The sequence below is a fragment of the Uloborus diversus genome, chromosome 6 (assembly GCF_026930045.1).
Source record: "Uloborus diversus isolate 005 chromosome 6, Udiv.v.3.1, whole genome shotgun sequence".
Taxonomy (NCBI): Eukaryota; Metazoa; Arthropoda; class Arachnida; order Araneae; family Uloboridae; genus Uloborus; species Uloborus diversus.
In genome coordinates this window covers 117,806,860-117,829,179 of record NC_072736.1, presented here as the reverse complement: position 1 = coordinate 117,829,179, position 22,320 = coordinate 117,806,860, and the positions used below count along the sequence as shown (strand labels likewise).

General features: G+C 36.3%; 1 protein-coding gene across 1 annotated transcript in view; it reads right to left on the bottom strand.

Annotated features, from left to right (window-relative positions):
• The window catches only part of LOC129223788 (neural-cadherin-like), a 461,316-nt gene that overhangs the window by 151,689 nt on the left and 287,307 nt on the right, over positions 1 to 22,320 (bottom strand). The window contains exon 8 of the mRNA XM_054858146.1: positions 7,861 to 8,004. Within this exon, the coding sequence (XP_054714121.1) occupies positions 7,861 to 8,004 (144 nt within the window). The remainder of the gene's footprint in view (positions 1 to 7,860; positions 8,005 to 22,320) is intronic.

Genomic DNA, 22,320 nt, shown 5'->3' with positions numbered 1-22,320 from the left:
AGTTTGTAGCATGGGAGTGTGTACCTCGAAGCAATTTTTCGAAAATTCGGTTTTGTTCTTTTTTATTCCAATTTTAAGCCATCATTGGTGACTTTAATTCCTCTTCAGCAATACCGAGCGAATTACCATAACATGGAGGAGCAAATTAACATAGCATGTTGGCGAGGAATTCATCATCCATTATTTGTAAATATATAGGCGAACCAAATGACCTTTTAATTTTCTAATACGAGCAAAGCCGTGTGGGTACCGTTAGTGAATAATAAACTAATCAAATTTTGGAAAATAGTTGTAGCTTTGCATATCTAACGGACCTTATAAACACAAGGGAGGATCCAGAGGGTCCGGGTCCCTCCCATTTCCCTTGAGTTTTTTTGATTAACTAAAATAATATGTAGTACGTAATATAATTCAAAGCAAAGGTACTAATTTCAGATTTAATAAATGAAAAAATAAAATTTATTTTCGCTCTTCCTTCCCTTTCTAAATTGAACTGTATGTGAACATAAATTGTTCATTAATGATGATTATGCTTCGATGATTTTATTTTTAATTATGAGAGAAGTAAATACATTCATGCTTGTGCTTTCTGGTTTTTAATTAAGTATTTGTCAATAATGAATTGGCTTAATTAATGCTAAGGAATTACTCAATATATATTTCCTTTTTATGTTTTATGTTCCCGACAACCGATAAAATCAAAGAATGTTTGGATGCTTGTTGGAGTATGATATGAGAATGGTGGACCTTTGATCTTGGACCTCCCTCCCCTCTCTTTTTTTTTATTTTGAAAAATTCCTGTGTGCGCCTCTGGACACAAGACCCTCACCCATTTACGCAAAACCTACTGAACCAATTTTCACAGAATTTGACATACACATGTTAGTTACGTCGTCATTTAATAGTTGCATGTGTATATATGTATAAAAAAAAAACCTCATACTATACCGCAAAGCTCGTGATCCTTAAAGGGATAAGAGCTTTTCATTCCACTCTGGGTGGTAAATTTAGCAACATTTCACAAAAGAAAAAAAATTTGATCAAAATGTAATGGCTAGTTCTTTCTGAATATAAGTAAATTTGTTACTTTAAACACTTTTCAGGAACGAAATAAAATAAATTAACCCGAAACTTAGCAACCAAAACGGAGGAGGGGGAGAGGAAATCACCTTTCAAGATCACACATTCCTAACAAACGCAAAAGCCTTCCAGGGTCTTTCTGATTTATACAAGACCAGGAAGCTAGCGTTATAAATGCTCCTGATATTAGCCGAGTTTGGAAAAGTTTCGTCAGCTCCTCCGGAAGATACCAAGTGGCCATCTATCCTGGAGCACTTTTTAACCTCAAGTTTCCAAACTCTCATACACTATTTATAGAGCATGAAAGATGAAGAAATAACAAGGAATATTTCGCGCCCTAAACAAACATTCCACTTGGGCAGTGCCGAATGTTTTTAACAAAGGATGAAGAATGTTTCGGGGGATTCGCCGGACGTTATTCCCGCCGCGTCGTCATATTTCAGGGAAGGAAAGAAGGGTGAAAAAGGCTCCATCCAGCTTCCGTCATCATTTATTTCGGATCCCAGGAGCTCCTTTTCCCAAGCTGATGGGGCATTTTCTGTATCAGATACCAACCGGGAGCGAATTATGAGCGCCATAAAAAGCCCTCGGAAAAAGAGCTTTCAATAACGTTTGGCTAATTAGGAAAAAGTCTGGAATCATATTAGAAAAGGAAAAGAGCAGAGTGCTCATTTAGAGAGTTCCAATTGCTTTTTTTATTTTTTCGAATATGAACTGTTTTGATTTTTCAGTCGAGAAAATGGGTTGATGAAAAATTCAGCGAGTTTTTCTGGCTCGTTTATCAATAACGCATAGGTCATCAGGTTTCTTCACCCCATTCAAGAAATTACATTTAGACATTTTGTCAAGACGTATTCGAATATTATAATTAGCTTTAAAGGAGAAAATAGGATAGTTTGAAAAAGAAAAAAAAGACGTAGAGAGCTACGTCAACTTTTTTTTTTTTTTTTTTTTTTTTTTTGTACCTGGCAAACTGGAAAAATTTGTCTTGTGGAACGTTCTGTAGAATTGCGAATCTCAGTTTCAACAATATTTACTACTTTGTACGGTGGGGGGGGGGGGGGGGATAGGGAGGCAATATAAAATACCATCAAATATAATATTTTCAGAACACTAAGTATGGGGGGGGGGGGGAAGGTCAGGTTAAAGTTACCACGGGGAGTTTTGCGAAGGCTCCATTTTGACGACAGCTAATTTTGTCAAGTTTCGTTTTCATGAGTGCAAATCTTATTAAAAATTCACTTTTGGAATTTCAAATTTGAAAGAACGTTAATAATTGCCCATAGATAACTCGAAGTTCCAAGGGACCGGATAAATCTTTCCATTCACTGGTATTTCGACTTACGGAAAGTTCCCACAGTCTACTCGAGAGTGATGGACTCAATGAAAACTTTCAGATAAAGGAATATTCGTGTTTTTCAAGAGTTGACTGTAATGCTCAATGCAAGATTTTGCCTCCGTACTTTGATGTCACTTTTGTTGCTGTTTTTCTGTGCATAATATTGATTCGACATAATTTAATTACCACATCCCCTAACTTATTGGCTGTCTTGTATTTTACCAATAAAGAATATCTTAACACAACAAAACCATTCTTTGTTGATATGATTATGCAAAATAGAAAAATATAAAGATACAGTAGCACTCTGTAGGGTATAGGATGTTACGGCAAGTGCAGAACCAGTATTCCTCTCACAAACAAAAATTTAAATAATAAATGCCCCCCCCCCCCAAAAAAAAACATCTGTTAGCTGAAATTTGCTCCAAATTCCCCCCATACCTTTAAAAAAAAATTTAATTTTGACTCTTGTTTACCCCTTTTTATACAAACACATGAAGAACAACAACTATACGCATAAAACCTACAGCTTTCTCCTGCAGATGCCAACCCGAAGTAATCCGGAAATTAAACGAAAACTACCCATCACTGAACATTTATGAATGATTACAGTCTCACATAATACCGAAATGCAGCCGTAAATAATACTCAAAAAACTAACCCACAGATCATCTCTGGTAGCGCAACGAGAACACATAAATTTAAATCCACTGTCAGTGATAAAATTAATGGGCAAAATGGATACCCAGAAAATATAAACACCCCCATAAATTTAGCGAAGGAAGAGAGAGGGAGAGGAAAAAAAATTATCCAAGTACCTCATCTTTGCTGGCCTCCGGGGAGTCTTGTGTATATGATAAGCAGGCAGATTTTTATGAGGTTCTGGGCAGCTAATCAGAGTCGTTTCTTGGGGAGATATTTATTGGGTGCATTAGGTTAGGAATACCCAATTTGCAGTTAACGGGGATCCAGGAGCTATTAAAGAAGAGAGAGGGTTTTCTTAAGCAGATAATGCAGTTAGTCGAACGGGGAGAAATCTCAGTCGAAGGTCGGGGGAAAAAGAAGATTAATTGCATTTGGGCTAATCAATTTCGGAACATTTTGAGACTCGTGTCGCGTCTAAATGCATATTTAATCCTGCTTGCTCGAGAATTGGCAGCAGTGGTGCTTGGTGTAATAACATGCACTGAGTAAAGTGCAAGAAAACAATAGCAGCTTAATACGCTATGGCCATCAGGGAAATATAAAATGAATACTGATTCTATTTGAATGATTAAACTTTTTGAATAATTTTTACAAACTCAATTTCTAACAAAAGAAAGCTAATACGGGTCATTACAGGGTGAAAATGAGACAGTGAGAAGCAAATGGATGAAAGTGCCAAAATTAAAAATTTAGAAATTATCAGTAAAAATGGTAGGAGCATCTGCCCCCTTTGCTCCAGGGCAAGAGATGGTACTAGTAGCTTTAGTGTCTGCGGCTACACAGATTGATTTAGCAAAAATTTCAATGAAAATCTACTTAGAATCTGGACTTCAAACGAGTTTTACTCGAAATTTTAACAAGTCTACTTATATCGCTTTGCTTCTCACTGCCTCAAATATTCTTGCACACAGTGCGGGTGTCTTAAACATCAGGATGTCGTTTTAGTAAATTTATATCGATATTTTAACATAAGTACCGGATACGGGTGAATATAAAAATAAAATAAATTCTTCGTCCAAAATTGGCTGCAAGAATCAAATATTCATTGCATCAACAGCGTTTTTATAATACTGGAGTTTTTACTTATCAAAAAGAAATTCAATTCCAAATTTACATAAGTAGCTATTTATTTTTTAAGTCCTAAAAACCGGGAGTTATCAGGAAAATGGCAGCTTATTCACATATATCCGATAGCACTTAACGCGAAGCCTTGAAAAGGAATCAGGAATACTTTTTCGTGATTCCAAAGTGCAGCTGGATTCAGTGGAACCTGAGGGCATACGAGCAAAAATGCATCCCACAATCAAAGTCCCGCTCATAAATCGACGCAAACCTAAGAAATATCGGGGCGGGATATCTCTCAGAAAGGTCTCCCCACCGAAAATTGGAGATTTCACGACGAACCAACCCGTCGAATTGAAATCACGCTACACTTTCTCCGCCGTCTTATTGATTCCACTGTGGCTCTGAGGGAACGAAAATTTGATTTTCAACGTCGGGAAAAGGTTATTTGTGAGTCTTACATCGCCATCGGGGACACAGAAACATTCTTTTGTGCGCGCAAAAGCATTTTTTTTTTTTTTGAAAAAATTTTCCGTCGGTAGCATCATCCCGATCTGATGAAAAATGTGCTGTTGCTTGAGCCATTTTCGGTATTTTCCTCGACCACACATGCAAAATGAGTGACAGTGCCTCCAGGACAACGCGTTGAAGGAAGGAAATATCAGACATGGATGAAAAATTATCGCTTCCACGTCCATGTTGACGTACGTTTTCAATTTGAACGACAAGCAACGGAAGATATCTTCATCAGAATTCTTTTCTAGGTCACTCACAACAGTACTTTCCTGTCCGTTACGATAAGTTTCGCTGTATTTGCTGAGAAAAGCAGTTATTTAAATTTTTCCGAAGAAAAATAAGTACTAACAAGGCTTTATGTCTAAGAAAACAAATGCAGGAGTCCTATGGTCTACCGGCCTGATTTAGTTTAGCATTTAAAAATTAAACAAAATTGAAAAGGAGATCAGGAGTTAACCTACTATGAGCAATCAAGTAAATTACGTGCTGAGTTTGAGTAAAGTCTTGTCGTTAGTTAGCCAAATTAATTCAAAAAAAAAGTAGGGACACACTTATCGATAAATGATAAAGATATCCACAACAGCAAACTGAACACTAAATTACACTAAAGAAAAAAACCACAACAATTTATCGAGTTGGAACAGACGTATTCTTAATAACTTGTTTTTGACGCCACTGATTTTTTTTCGCACAAAAAGTCTACCAAGAAACTCGTGTAGCAATAAATGAAAAGGATCACCGAAGGATTAGAATATTTGAAGAAAAATTTAGAAACAAGCCAACTTGGGTAGCTGGACATTTTGAAAAAATAGGACGCTTGAAATGGGACTGCGTGAGTCATTTAATTCGAAAAAATGGAAACAGAATGACCTCTATAACCTTGAATAGTTTTTACTCAAATATCAAATGTTTTATGATCATGGATAGTTATCTTCGTGATATCAAACATTCCATAATGAACTTCGACAGTTACCCTTGAGACATCAAACCTTCCAAAATAAACTACGACAGTCACCCTCGTGACATCAAACCTTCCATAATGACCTTCGACGAATACCCTCGTGTCGTGACATCATACCTTCCACAATGAACCAACACAGTTACCCTTGTGACATGAAACCTTCCATAATAACCTTCCACAGTTATCCTCGCGACATCTAACGTTCCATAATGACCTTAGACAGATACCTTCGAGACATAAAATGTTTGCAGATAGCTTGGAAAGTAATTATGACATCACGCGTTCTAAGATGGCCTTACACAGTTATCGTTCTCACACTAAAAAAAAACAGTACATTTGGTTGCTAAAATTTCATCAATTGGCGACTGGTTTGAGTAAAGTCTTGTCGTTAGTTAGCCAAATTAATTCAAAAAAAAAAAAGTAGGGACACACTTATCCATAAATGATAAAGATATCAATTGGCGACTGGATTTTCGCAAAATTACGGCAGCTATTTAGTTTACCTAGAGCCAACAGGCGAAGACATACATATTTTTTCCGAACTAAAACAGTATGTGAAACATGTAGTTTAAGGAAATAATACACTTCCCGTTGCCTTTGACTTTAATGAAAGAAAGAAGGCAATCCATTTCAATTCCTCGGAGCATCCTAAAAATGCAGCTTCCATTTATTACATTGTGTGATTTTATACACTTCGGCAGCACCAGCGTAAGTTACAGTTTTACAGAACAAAATTTTCAGAATTCCGTGTGATCTCGCATAAAGTTCCCTTGACACGTCATGACTTGCATTATTCATGTTCATACCCCTGAACGGGTTCATACATTTTTTAATAGATCCGACGGATTAAGTCGAATGAGTAAATGAAATTCAGAGAAATCCTCTGTATCGTACCAAACAGATAAAATAAAAAAAGGTCATTAACATCACAATAGTTTCTCTCCGCTAGCATTGTATATTAAAAATCCGGATTCTTGGAGCAGGAGGATGAAATTCCCTGCGGTCATTAAGGCAAAACTGAATCTAATTTCACGTCATGAATTTCAAATCAATATTTCGGGAGCGAATATTTAAGAGGCATGGGAGAAACAAACCGCCGGAAGTATCAGAATGCCATGAAAGTGCGCGCAAAATAACCCCATTCCAAAACGGAATATATTACTCTAAGCAGGAGGTGAGAAATATTTTAGGGTATACCTCATATGGGAAATGCTTTGAAAGTGTGGGGTAAAAAATTGACGATTTTGAATTTCGATGATGCTTACTCATTTTTCATACTTGGTTATAAAGTCAATTCAAAAACAAGTTTAAATTTCATTCAATTTTTATTTTCAATTCAAATTTTAGGTAAACGTACAACACATAGCTGAAGATCACATGAAAGCTGTAGCTCTTGGATTCCGAGCTGATTCAATGTGTACGACAAAAACTTTTCAAAAATATTTTGTCTCTACAATTCTCAAGCAAGTAATCATAATAAATAGTTTTACGCTAACTTAATTTTAAAAAATGGGTGGATTTATCCAAAACAAAAAAAAGTTTTATCATGTTCAGGATTTTGAAAAGATATCACTTTACCTGGCTTATTTGGTTACGTTTTGTCCCCAATTAAAGGAAAAACATTGATAACTTAAAGAGCGGGTGAATTTCGTAGTAAGGAATGAAAAGGCCAATCATCGAAACGACAAAATCCATGGAAATTAGTAACCCCCCACTGCTGTAAAAAATTTCTTAAAACTTTAACTATTGGATGCCACAAATCTAGAAGCACAGCACTTTTGGAAGGGTTGGTGTATGATTTTCACACCAAACTGCCTTTACAGAACAGTTTCAAAAAAAAAAAAAAAAAAAAGAAGGGGGTGAAACATACTGTACCCTTCCAACCTAGCATTACAGGAGCTCTACGGCAAAGGAAACCAATTAGATCAAGACTTATGTTAAACTATTCTCTATTTAGGAATTGATCATTTAAACTTCACCCTACACTTCAATTCATATTGGTACCTGTTGGAAAAAAAATGCTTTCTTCAAGCCACTGCTCATTTTAACATTCGGTTTTTACATTTCCAGTTTTAAAAATCTTAGTAGTATTATAGTAGTGCATGGCTGATAAAATAACTCATAGCTAAAATGAAAGCTAAAAATAGTTTACATTTGGTGCAAGTTTTGGGCAAAATAGAACAAAAAGGGTACTCACATTCGTCTTTGTCCTTGGCGGTGACAGTGATGACCGTGTGCTGGATATCCTCATCTTCGTTGACCTCGGCTTCGTAGGAGGCTTGTTCGAAGTACGGGGGGTTGTCGTTCTTGTCGCCGATCCCGATGCGGATGTACTTGGTCACTGTAAAGAAAAGAAAACACAACGTCAATGAAGTCGGTGGACCACTGTGTCGCAGAGATTTAAAGACAACTTGCCCCTACGACTAAAATGTTCCATTTTTCGCAGGTATATCAGGACATTCTCCAGAAAGAAAATTAAAATTAAAAAACAGAGCCTTTACTTTGCCTTACGGCGTGGAGCAGAAGAGGTCATTACTCTAGTTCGAAGGTCAAGTTCGAATCGCATGGATAAAGTGAATGAGTTCATGGCACAGCCAGGGAGGTGGGTTAAACTACTATAATAGAATTGGCAACATGGTTTGAATCCAGGGTTCTGGTAATAGATCACCCCAGAGCCCCCCCCCCCTCCTTCATTCACCTTACCACCCCTCAAATATGAACCCCTCATATTACAGAAAACATTTAACTTATATTACTTGTTATTTATAGCTTGAAAGTCATTTAAAAAATTTGTATTTTACGTCAAACAACTTTTCAAAACGATGAATAAAAATATTAAAATTGTATTAAGAAAAACAAATTATAAGTAATTAATAGTGATACTAAAGACAAACTTAAAAAAAGAGTAAATCATGAATTATTTATAATACACCACCTCCCATACTTATGAGGGTCAAACAACTTGAATGCTAACGTAGTAAACTCGGAAGCAATTAGGTTAATTCGATTCGATTATCTTTAATTAAAGTGCTTTGGGTAATTCAATGCTAAGGAATTCTCCTAAAGCTTCGCATTTATTATACTGTTTAAATTACCAATTAAATTTCAATTTGTACCTTAAATCTTCTTGCTAGCAATTCGAAGATGGATTAGCAGTTTTAAGTTTCTAGAACGTTGTTGCTGGCATCATTTATGCATTTTTCATAAACAAAGGAGGGAAATTGCAATGTAAGAGCTAATTTTTAGAGCTGAAAATTCTTCGAAACATCAGAATTCAATTCATTTGATTCTTAATTTTGAGTAATTGGGGGAGAGAGAGAAAATTTGAGAATCGATTGAGAAAAATGCCTTAAAAGAAAGAACCTTATCAACAAGTGTGCAGTTTTTTATCAAATAAAAATACCAGGAATAAAAATGGTGTCCTCAACTTTTCGCCGACACGAAATTTCCTTCCCCATGTTTTTCAGTTTCCACCTCACCTTTTGACACATTTAGGGGGGAGGAAATGTTAAATGGTGGCCTAAAATAAGAGTAAATCAAGAAAATACTTCTTTTTTGTTTTTTCTCGATTGCTGAGTTTCATATTTAAAATTTTAAATAAAATATGCAAAACTAATTTTCCGGAAAAAAAGGAGAGGTGGGGAGGGGGAGACCCCCTAACTACATGCTGACATTCTTTTTGGAAAAAAGATGACACATTAAGAGGATCCGCTGACACCAACTTCAGATAAGCGCGTAAGATTAAGCAAAAGTAGCAGTTATGTAGAACAAAGAAATAGAACATACATAACAAACATTTAAATACCGCTAAGCTAAACGCCCCCAGAAGATGGAAAATTCTGAAATTCGGATATCTGACTTTGAGAATTTAATAAATAATACGTATAATCGAGCTCATTTGAAAAACCAAATTTCTCAAAACAAATGGTTAAGGAGTCATTTTTCCTCCGAACTTCTATCGCAATACTAAGAGGCATTAAAACACTGAAATAAAGCAACACAAAATTCAATTTCACAACATATTTCTAAGAACCCGTACTTTGAGTTCCAAACAAAAGATTTATTCAACAAATACGACCTGCAGCAGAAATCACCGAGGATTCCAAAGAGGAAAGAAAGTGCACATGGGAGAGTAATTTGTTACCGATTACGAAAGTTCGGGAAAATGCGCACCAAATTCCAGCGCCGCCACAAAAAAGAGTTAGAATTTATGTAGCAACTGAAATGTATCTCAAGAAACTTCTATTAAAGATTAATTACGCATTAACAACTCCTATCATTTCCGAAGTCATTCCTTGAATTGTGTAACTTTCGTTTTCAGACAGCATTTCGTAAGAAATATATTCCGCATTGATGGCAAGGATTAAATCGCTCGAGGAATCCAGCAAAGAAACTAGGCGTACAGAGGCAACTTATGCGATAGCATACCATATTCATTCCAGATGAAATAATGCCAATGTTTCCTATCTTCTTGTTAAATACCAAGTTTAATCATAAGCTTTTGGTTGAAATAAAAGTTTTTTTTTTCCTTTCTTAAATGCACCTATATTACACATTTTTTAGAAATAAAATATAGTTTATTCACAAGTTGCAAGTCAAGTTTGAAATAAATGATGAACTGAAAAATTTCCAAAGTAACCGTTTTTTTAAATTAATCAGCAGCGGTATGGACTAAGTGTCACAGGTTTGTTCACCTCTGCTATCACTTCTCGTGAAATAGACGATAACTATACACTGGCTCTGGTAAAACGATGCTTGACCTTTGAGTAGCTCATTTATGTTGGGTTGAAAGGGAAAATTCATAGGTCGGCACAGCGCTAAAAATATCGGTAATGCAAACCGGCTTTCCTCACCCCCTATTTTTACGAACAGAGTCGTTTGGGCATCGGCCAACTGAAAGTCAACTTATCAAAAGCAGACTAGAGTAGCTTTGTAGTCAAAGAGAATATGAAATCATTTTTTCATTTCAATGTTTTCGGTTGTAATTTCGGGATTTAAGTTCGTTCAACGTTAGAGGCACACAATTCAAAATTTTCTGCGTATATATTCATTTTCATAGCTTGCAGCCATTTCCCAAAACAAAGCAGTATGCTTGGGTATTGGGGGGGGGGGGTACTGAATTTTTAAACAAACAAACAAAAAATATACGATACAACGATGAACTGATCAAAAAGTCGTTCATCAACTTATTCATCGAATCTAGTAAGAGAACATCCGGTCCTTCGTAATATAGCAGACATCCACGTGGTGCCACCTGGGAAACGGTGCCTGGCAAACTATATCTGCTACAGCTTTGCCGCTATTCAGATTTTATTTTACACAATAAAAGTTCTACATGCTAATCATCTGTACAAGTGCAGTGCACTAAATGTTTTTAATGATTGCTATTACGTCAAAAATATTAGAGATCTAGAGAGCTAAAGCCAAAAAAGCTGAGCATTAGTCAACAACACATCTGTTACTAAAAGACATGTTTTCTCCAAAGCAAGACGAGACACAAATCAAGACAAATCCTCGAAAAACATACTGGTACTTAATTCACTTTGCAGCATCAATTTGAGTGTTTTAATGTATGTCGTTGCACTTAAAATAGCGAAAAAATATTCTCCAAACCAAAATGCCGGTTAATTCCATCGGGGACCTCCAGGAATCCTTTTAATCTAAGTGCAACGTTAGAAAGAACTCGGTACAAAAAGACCTAATTCAAGGATCAATTAGTGCAAGGAGCAGAGTAAAATCAATTAGGAGAAAAAGGGCAAGTCTGCTACTTTCTGCTCGACGATTACTCCCGAATAAAAACAAAATTAAATGGTACGCAGTCGCCAGGGAGTGAAAGGCAGTAAGAGAGAGGTTTAAAAAAAAAACCCTACATTTAATGTTCAATTCTGAGACTTTTATCTCATAAAAATACACAGATTATACGAAATGGAAAAGTATAAATCCAGTAAAAGAAACAATATTAACTCAGTCTGCATTTTCTGTCCCATTTCTTAAATTATAACTGAAACATTATCAAGCGCTTTTGTGCTAATATTTAAACTTAAAAAAAGCAACTTTTGTAAAACAGATTACTCAACGAAACATAGAAGACATCAAGCGTGGAAATAAAAGTTATTTCAAGTAATTTTTCGTCACTGAAGTGCAAACGTCTTGAAGTAGTGCAAAAAATAACATTTGAAAGAAATTTCAATGAAAATATGTTCCAGCACGCGATTCATTTCGTGAATACTCAGCAACGGATTTTTTTTTTTTTTTTTTTTCATTTCGATACATTCACAGGTCGATTTTATCTTAACAATAAAAATCATCGCCTGGCACTGGGAACAGCTCTATATAAATCGTCAAGTAAATATATCATGAACTTGTATTGCATATTGTAACGTGATAGTGTTATCTTTACTAATGATAAAACTGAAAGTCTGTCTCTGGATCTCTGTCTGAATGTCTGTTACGCGCATTGCGCCTAATAGACCGTTCGTCCGATTTTCATGAAAATTGGCACACAATTAGTTCGTAGGATAGGAGTGAGCACCTTGAAGCGATTTTTCGAAAATTCTATTTTGCAAATTATCATAACGTGGAGGAGCAAATTACCATAACATGGGCGAGCAAATGTCAATTCATCATCCATTATTTCTGAATATACCGGGGAACCAAATGACCTTTTAATTTTCTACTACGGGCAAAACCGTGCGGTTCCTAATATTTTGGCTCCTAGTATTACTACGGCTCATATTAACGTTGCATATTATGCAATTAGGACGACACGAGCCCTACGTAATACACATAAATTTGGTCAAAATTAAAAAAAATCAGAGAATATTGTCTGAACTTAATAGTTTATTTACACCTTTCTGAATGTAAATCATTGACTCAAATAACTGATGGTTTACAAAAAAAATTGTTCTTTGGTGGCAGCTAAAGCTCAAGATTAGCGGTCGCCAGCCACTAACGGGCATTTCATTGAAAATGGCTACCGAAAAATCAAGTTTTAGTTGCCAAAAGTGGCAACCATATATTTCTTTATTTGTTAAAAATCGTGTACATCGTGGTACGACAACAAGCTTCCTACCCAGAGACGTTCAGCTCAATCTTGTCAACGTAGTTCGAAGCAAACTCCCTTAAAGTTATTTATTTTTTGCACTGAATAAATTTTGGAAAAAGAAAAGTGGCTAAAACTTTTTGCGATTCTGGTAGTCAGTGGTTATTATTCATAATTCCAAGTCTAGAGCGTTAATGCCTGCTCCTAATTTTGCTTTTCGCACATTTAATAGTTATAATTTTACATTTTAAGACTGTACTTTTATATCTGCAACATCAGGTTACTCGAATAAATTCATTTTCTTCACACGCTCACTACAAAATAGCAGGAATAAACACCTTACATTCCTTATTGCCCGGTACACTACAGCTCGGACTGTACACAGACAGCGAAAGCAAAACTCCATACTTTTACAAATTTTCTATTACAAACCCTCCTGGATAAATAGTATGGAACAGCAGTTTGTCATTTTCGGGACCATTCATCACTTTCCCGACAGAACATACAAGCTCTTACGTTTCGTGCCGAGAAAACTTTCCGAGTCCTGTCATAACTCAGACCGTTAAACAAGCTACCGTTCGTATCAAATGGGGAAATGATTGTCAGTTGGAGAATTTGAGAGCTTACCGGTGAAATGCATTAAAGGGCTCATGAAATTTCCGAGCTGAGAAATAGTGGCCATCCCAACCTCATCGCACGAAATATGAGAAGCAGATATTCAGGGTCATTGTTGAAATCGGAAATATTGCGACAAGTATTATGGTGAATAAAGGCTTAGAATTAGATTCAAAACTTATTAAAGCTTACATAATTCCAGTCCTATATAAAATGAGCGTTCCGAACAAATTCCATCATATGCAGAAACATTCGCTCTTTCTTTTGGTACTAATACCTTAAATGTGAGAGCCAGTTTGAACTACAACGAGCTGATGTGTGCATCACATGACTTCCTTTTACTCCAATTTAAAGATAATAGTGCCTCGGAATGAGCAAAAAAAAAAAAAAAAAAAAAAAAACACTTTAAATACTTTCATTCCATGTCTGTTGCGAAACGAAGCGAAGAAAACGTTTTATACAGATAAATTTTCCCAATATTGGCAGTTTTAATGTGATTCAATGGTAAACTCTCTAAATATGGCCAAATTGAAACAAAATTTTAAAAAACCCCGCCAAATTCGTCGCCAAGTTGGCGAAAAAACTTGGCGACCAAAAGCTTGGCGATATCTTGCTAAGTGTTGGTCAAATTATAGCACCGCTTGAGTTTACATTGAAATTAACAATGATTTTACCCCAAAAAGGTGTAAAAGACCTCCTTTGGAACATCCGAATGGAACCAAAAGAGAAGGTGCACAGCTAGACCCCACTTGGAGTCTATGTACCAAATTTCAACTTTCTAGGACATACCGTTCTTAAATTATGCGAGATACATACACACATACGTACATACAAACGTCACGAGAAAAATCGTTGTAATTAACTCGTTGATCGTCAAAATAGATTCTTCAGGTGTCTTTACGTTCTTACGCACTTCTCCACGTGTGGTCGAGTTGAAAAAAAAAAATCAATATTCATTCGGGAGTGAGCAAAATGAAAATTAAGGCCGATTTTTGAGTGAAATTTTTTTCGCGAATATATTTCCTTTTTTGTAAAAGGAAGTAAAAAATGCGAAAATGTTAATTTTTGTAGTTTTTAATATTAATATCTTCAGTATTTGAAGTCCTACAAAGATACGACCCAGTTAAGAACACTCTCGATCAAGCCGCTTTTCGAACAAAAAAGAATTATCAAAATCGGTTCTTCCGTTTAGGAGCTACGGTGCAGCAAACAAATACACACATAGGTAAAGCTTGACCGCGGAGGGATGGCGGATGACCTTGAAGCCGAAACATCATTTGTAATAGGTAGAATCAACCAGAAAGCGTCGAGTGTTAAGCGATCGGCGTTTCTAGCTGACCCTATCTATTACAAAATAATAACAAACAACCTATTATTACAAATGATACGAATGAGGTTTCCGCATCAAGGTCATCCGCCATCTCCTCCGTGGTCAAAGTCATAACCTCATTCGTAATTGAATCAAGGGTTACAAAAGCCATTAAAAACGCTTTCAGAATTCGCGCTAGGAACAAATTCGGAAATTGAAGTTACAAAAAAATCTTGTACGGAGTAAAATATGAACTTATTTGACAAGAACTGTTGACAGCCTGGCGTCTGAACGTTTCGTAAGAAAAAACTAAACACGAATTTAACAAGAATTGGATCATTGAGTCTCAACTACCACTTCATTCCCACGCTTTTTCAAGCAACTCCTTCTTTATTGGAACTTGAACCAGAGACCACAAAATTTCAAAGTATTTTATTACTTTAGCCACCAAGATCCCCCACGCCACCCCAAATCTTTTAAGCTATTTAACTACTTTAGCTAAGAGAATGGGATGCGGCAAGCCACGCTGGCGCTCAGTACAGTCTAACCACGGATTGTATGGAATTAGGCAAACTTCCAGCTAAAACGAGTTTATCAGAATGAGGGGGAAAAGTAAAAATTCGATGCGCGTGTTCCGCTCATTTGAATGAGACTCTGCTTCTTAACTTAGAGGCTAACATATATCTGCAAAAGTTGACATCCCTGAAAACTAATAGATGCATCCATTTTCGCCTGTAAACCGGACATACCTTTCCATACAATCCATGGTCAAACCGTAGGTCCTTCAACACGATACACCAGGTGCACTTTTTAAAGCAATTCTCATTTTCAATACACTAGTCGTACCCACTCGTCTTTGCCCGTAATAGAAAACTAAAAGGCCTTTTGGTTCGCCTGTATATTTAGAAATAATGTATGGTGAATTTTCTCGCTAATTGGCTTGTGCCCTTGTTACGGTTCCACGTTATTAATTTCGTAATTTACTCGTCCATATTATGATAATTTTGTTCTTAAAATTGGAATAGAAAAAGAACCACATCGAATTTTCCAAAAATCGCTTCGAGGTGCGCACCTCCATGCTACAAACTAACTTTGTGCCAAATTTCATGAAAATCGGCCGAACGGTCTAGGCGCTATGCGCGTCACAGAGATCCTGACAGACAGAGATCCGAACAGAGAGAGCCTGACAGAGAGTGAGATCCAGACAGAGAGACTTTCAGCTTTATTATTAATAAAGATAATGGTTAAGAAAAATCTTATCGTTATTTCAGTATTTCCCGTATTAACGACGTTATCTTATGTTGAAGAGCTGCAAACTGCTTTTTCAACCGATCCATTTGGCCTGAGAAACAAGTCTTTTAAAATGTAACTAAAAACAGAACCCACACTTCGATGCAGCCATTAGTGAAAACTTGCGAACTCATAGAGTCATTTTTTAGTTCAAAAGCACATAAAACAAAGTAATCGGCCATTTTAAGATTTCACAAACAGAAGCGACGAAAAACCGCGCGATAGACTACAGAATGGGGAAACATTAACTCTGCCGAAACAACTGAAATTTCACCGCATTTGACAACTTAAATGTCCCTTCATCCATCGCTTCTAAAAGAACACACAAGTTTGTTTCCAGCATTGTTTTCGTCTTGAATCATATCCCGGGCTCAAAAGTAATAAAGGAAATAGGCTGCATCAGACAAATCGCACGGAAGTAAAAAGAAAGAAGCAAAATCTTGGCAAGTGGTCCAGGGCCAACGTGATTAATGCACTATAAAACTCGAATCGACTCGGGTAACTGCGCCAACTGAGACAAGTTTGTCACTTGGGTCGAGGAAAGTATTAGTCGAGGGGACATTTGTCAAGAGGACGACGCATCGGGGTCGGAGACTTGCGCGCACCGATTCGTGGGGGTGGTTTCTCAGACGATACAGAGATCCTTCGTATGTACTAGAAGACATAGAAGACTTAATGTTCTTTTTTACGCATAAAAAGAACACACTTCAAAGAACAAAGTGACAGCACAAAAACAGGCGTGTGACGAGGTTCCAAAAACAAAGACAACATAAAAAAGGTTAATTATATTTCTCTTGCTTTTTTAAATTTATTTATTTATTTCATACGATCAACAAATGCCGACGATTATAAAATCGAGGGTAGGATTTTTTTTTAATTACATAAAAGCGAAATATACAAATGTGACGACCAGCAACAGGCTCTCGGCCCAGCTAGGCTGGTTTTAGTCCAGTTTAATTAGTCCCTAGTGAAGATTAATAGCCCTCTTAAAGCTATCCACCTCCTTGCTCATTACCGCCTCTTCCATTAAATTGTTCCAAGTGCCCATAACCCACACACAACTAAAGTAGTAGTAGTTTTTCCTAATTTCCAGGTTAACCTGAGATTTGAATAGCTGAAAACAATGACCCTTTGTCCGGTTGCTTGCCGTGCAAAAATGAAACCCATCAGCATCTTTCAATTTGATTAATTTAAACAACTTGATCATGTCCCCTCTCACTCTCCTCTGCCCTAGGCTATACATATTAAGCCGTTTAAGTATGGTATCCCACTAATATTATAAATGCGAAAGTGACTGTTCGTTTGTAATTTTTTCACGCCTTAACGACTCACCCGATCGTCATTAAATTTTTGTATTCGGGCCATTCTTCAAAAAGTGTAACTGTTCTGTCACATGCCTTTTACAGTAAAAACTTTAAGGAATAATTCCTTCAACAATATTTTTTTAATTTAATCAAAAATATATCCATTTAAATCTGCCTATAAAAAACAAATTAAATAGTTAAAGCAAAAGATTTACTAGCAACCAATAAGAGCAAAAAGCAAAACTAAGAAGAATAAATAAAATTCGAAAATGAGCCGAGGCATTATTAAAATTTTATTGGCGGGAAAACAAAAAGTGGCCGAGTTGAATTGGTCATCGCGTAAAAGGCAGAGCAGAGACAGATGTAATAACTGGGACCTTAGAACAAAAGTCAAATGAAAGCAGCAAAAATCTTTAAGGTACGGTGGCTTCATTTGAGGCCACCATTTTTTCCCCAGCTAATTGTTGAAGCCACTGTGCTAGTTGGTTGAAGGAAAAAATGATGGATTCGCAAGAAGCTACTGTCCCTCAAAAGGTTAAGGAGACAAGAGAAAAGAAATACACTAACTAAATACAGAGGTTGAAGGGGGGAAAAAAACACTTCAGAAAGAAAAGTTCAAGATATTAATATGAAGAATGATCTAAAAAAGTCAAAACAACCAAAATATTCCAGGCATTTGCTTAGAGAGAGAGCGAAAAAAAACACAGACACAATCACGTAAAATATATCCTGGCGACACCTAACCGAACAAGCGGGAAACGGAACCAAAGAAACAGAAGGCAAACTCTTTGAAGATCTGGAGAAGAGTTAATCATTCGACAAATGTTCCACCAGGGTAGATCCAAAAGTGACATATGAGACTTGGTAATGTCTCTTCTAATGCCAGTAATAGCTCGGCGTCTTCCTCTCAGCCAGCGGATGCGGAGGAGGAACACTCTTAGATTACCCATCCCATTCAGGAAACCATAAAACAAGCCTACCCCATTTCAATACATTGTTTTCCGGACTCGAAGATAAACTCCACTTTGTGTCTCCGGAATGGGGCCTCGGTGGAGCCAGGGGAGAGATTTCCAATCAGTCAATTGAGGTGGAGATAAATTAGTCGAGACTCCGCTATAAACGAAGTCCGGTTCATCAGCCAGTAATTTCGTTATAATGGAGAGGATCCGTTGAGTACAGTCATCCAATGCCAGGAACGGGGAGACAAACTTCGCGTTTCATTTTTATTTACTTATTGTTTAAAGGTTTAACAAAACTAAATTTAAAAACAACTTACTGACATCTTTGCGCCTTTTTTTTTTCATTCAGAATTTTAAAATAAATGAAAATTAACAATTGAGATTATTTTATTCACAGTGAAGCACCGTTTATACGTTTCTCTTTTGCAAGTTTTTCTCAATTACATGTTTTTCAAATTGGTCCCTGCAGAGTCTAATACTCATTAACCTATACCAATTATACGTTTCTTCATTTGTACGCTTTTTTGTCCCTTCAAAAATATATAGGCGGTGCTTCACTGTATTTATTTATTTATTTTTTAATTTCAAATGATATCTTTAAACCTTTAGAGTTTTTTTTTTTTTTTTTTTCCTCTCTTTTACAAGTTTTCCACGAAAATTTCAACGCTACTTATCTGTTCGAAATTCATACTTTTGAAATTGAACTTTTTGTAAAAATACGAAAATAAATATAAATTACTTCGAAAAAAAGAAGTTCGATTATGAAATCATCTGAAATAATCACTTAATAACAAAATACTCAACTATGAAATTGTTTAAAAAATTACTCAATAATAAAACTTTAAAACAAAAATCATTCGACAACCGATCATTTAATCAATCGTGAAATTATTTAAAAGAACCATTAGATAAGATTATTTCATTACGAATTTAATCAAAAGAATTACTTGATAACCAGTCACCTGCTTTTGAAAAAATAAGAATCATTCAATATCGATGAAATTAATTGAAAAAAATCGCAATTACTGATCGTCTGATTACAGAATCACTCGATAGATAATCGTTTGGATGTGAAATGCATCTAAATATTCACTCGACAATCGATCATTCCCGATTTTGCGAATCACCCGCTTAGTAGGAGTATCGTGTACGATAAGGATTTTCAGCTTTAAAATCTCTTGTTTTCTTTGAGTTTACGTGTCTGCGCACGGAGAAATGTGCCTTCGTGTACCCCCAGTTCTAACAGTGAATTACTTCCGACCAGGGCTGCGGAGTCGGAGTCTGTTATCCCCCCCCCCCCCAAGTCTGAAACTCTGTCAGTGTTTACGTAGTCGGAGTCGGACTGATTTTGGAATAAAGAAGTCGGAGTCAAGGGTTTAAAATTTTAAGAGTTGGAGTCGGTCATTTTCCCTCAAAGACTCTGCCAGATCTTAAGTAGTCGGAGTGATTTTGAGGTAAAGGAGTCGGAGTCAAGAGTCGAAGGTTTAAAATTTCAAGAGTCGGAGTCGGTCATTTTACTTCCGACTATGCATCCCTGCTGCCGACAAGTCTACCTAAAAATAATCTTGCTCAATTTAACTTGACTTATTTAATTTTCAGTAAACTTGAAGACTTTTCAGAAACGTATGAAAAAAATTACATTCGGGACCCACTCTGGATTTCTCCAAAATTAATACAGGCTCTACTTTATAAATATGACTGCCCGTAAGTAAACTTTTGAAATCGGAAGTTAATTTTCACCACAAGAAGATTCTCGAGCCCATTTTAACAATCTCATTATACATGCAGCGTAAACTTTAACCACGCTACGATAGAAAAATGTGGACCACATGACCAGCGGAGCGAAACACTCAAGAAAAAGATCTTGACGAGCCGCATCCATTTTCAGAAAACGAGTTAACGAGCATATTCACGGATGAGCACGTTAAGTAAAGTTTGAGTGGACTTTTTTCCATTTTTAAATTTTTTATTCTTATTCTCGTTATTTCTTCGAACAAGTGTTTCTCCGCCCCCGCGCACAGGGGACTCTGAAAACAGAATCACTCAGCCCCCGCCTTGCTAGGAGAATATTAAACACAACTTAGAGGGGAAATCTAGAGTGTTTATTTTAATAAAGAATGAAAGGATCTAAAGGGTGGTGAATAAAAATCATGATATGCTTGGAAGAGATCTTTTCTTACTAAAGGCTTATCTCGTCAGAAAATGATAGGTCCATGATTTATATCAAAAGACCTCTCAATTAGAAGTAGCGTCATTGTTGATTTCGGAGGGTTGCTTACACAGCAGTCATTAATATTTTTCTCTGCAAGTATAATTTTTACTTGGTTATAAATATTTTTCTTAAGTCATTAGAATCTACTTCCTTACAGTAAATATGTTTTCCTTCTTTGGACTTGCATGTAGTCAAGAGTTTAAAAACTATACTGAATGTTTAAAAAACTAGTACATAACTACAAAAGCGAGCCCAATGAACACGGACGCGGATTTTAGGGTTTTCACGAAATGTTTCATGTCTGCTGTTGTAATATTGAAGATTTTTTGTTTAGTACGCTTTTCATGGGGGGGGGGGATAAACAAGGTTTGAATACTGAACAGGCCATATAGGCCCATCACTGAACATAGTCAGATAGGCTATAGCCTAGGGCTTCAACTTTTTAATGAACCTCAAACGTCAAAAAAAATGTTTTAGCCAATGGCTAAAATTGTAAGGTTTGTACCTTAAGTTGGGTCACACAGATATATATTGGGATCACAAAAGTTAAATTTTGATTAATGAATTTTAAAAACCATTTCTTGTATTTTTTCCCCTTTCAAAAACGGAATTATAAAACTGCAATATTGGCCACAATGCGCTATAAATAGTATTCAAACATTTGAAATCCCAAATGAGCATTCAAATTATTTCAAAGGCATGCCTCATGACATTCGCCACAATGGTTGTGCCGAAAACAAGGTTCCATCCTTAACCTTCTATCGAATCGCGCTTTTCTATTGCAGCTTGTTTTCGTTTCATCACAAGGTTGTGCGCCTCTAGAGCAACGCAGCTTTGCATTTCACTAGTCTTTTTTTTTTGAGGGAGGGGGGAGGGTGATGTGGCATTTATTTAATTTAAATGATTATGAGAGGAGTCAGTTTAATATAGGTCTGAACAGAAGTGGGTTTTCTTTCATTAATTCTTGTGTGCTTTGAGTAAAAAGTACAATTGTACAAAATAGAGAAAAATATTAAACAATTCTACACACTTCTAAAATATAAATGGTGAACCTTTCGAACGATCTCCTAAATACCATTAACATCAGTAGAGTGGTTTGCGTAAGCAAGCTTTAGTTTATTACAAAAGAACACTTCCATCGAAAAAGGAACTTCATTTTATTTTTATTAATTAATTATTTATTTATTTTGATGAATTAAAAAGATAACATGGTGAAAAAAGTAAATGTAATATAAAAGATGACATGGCAATAAGCAAAAAAACTCGACCAAGAAAAACACCTTGCACAGTACCTCTATTACACATGCACAAGCACGCAACATTCTCGGAAAGAATTCACATTCCAATGAAATATATCTCTCCCCCCCCCCTCCCCCATCCAAAAAAAAAGCTTGATTAAAAATGCCAACTCCGTATGAATCAACTCACTTCACTTTAACTTCCTTCTCCATTCACGAAGAACTTCCATTGTAGAAAAAAAAAGAAACAAAAGGGAAACTTTTCGGAGCCAACAAAGGAAGCGACGAGGAATAAGAAAGCCCGAGTCCGTTTTGTTTGAGCAATGCATATTTACTCGCGTCGTAACGGTGCGTGTCGTGCGCAAAAACCTCTCGCCCGCAATCCTTTGCGAAGGCAACTTAATTTTAAACGAGTTAAGCAAAAAGCGAGAGAGAGAATGGGGAAAAAAAACAACAAACGCTTAGGAAACTGAAAAGCAAAGGAAGAGGAGTCTCTGGAGAAGGGCCAAGAATTATCGGGAGGCGGAACGTCAACTCTTTAAAAATATACAAGAAAGAGGGCGGAGAAAAACTAGTCGTTCGGAGAGAGAGAGAGAGAGAGAGAGAGAATAGTGTAAAATGTAAATCCGATACAAACTTTCTCTTTTAATTAACATGAAAGCCTCTGAAACAAAGTAGTCAATGCTCT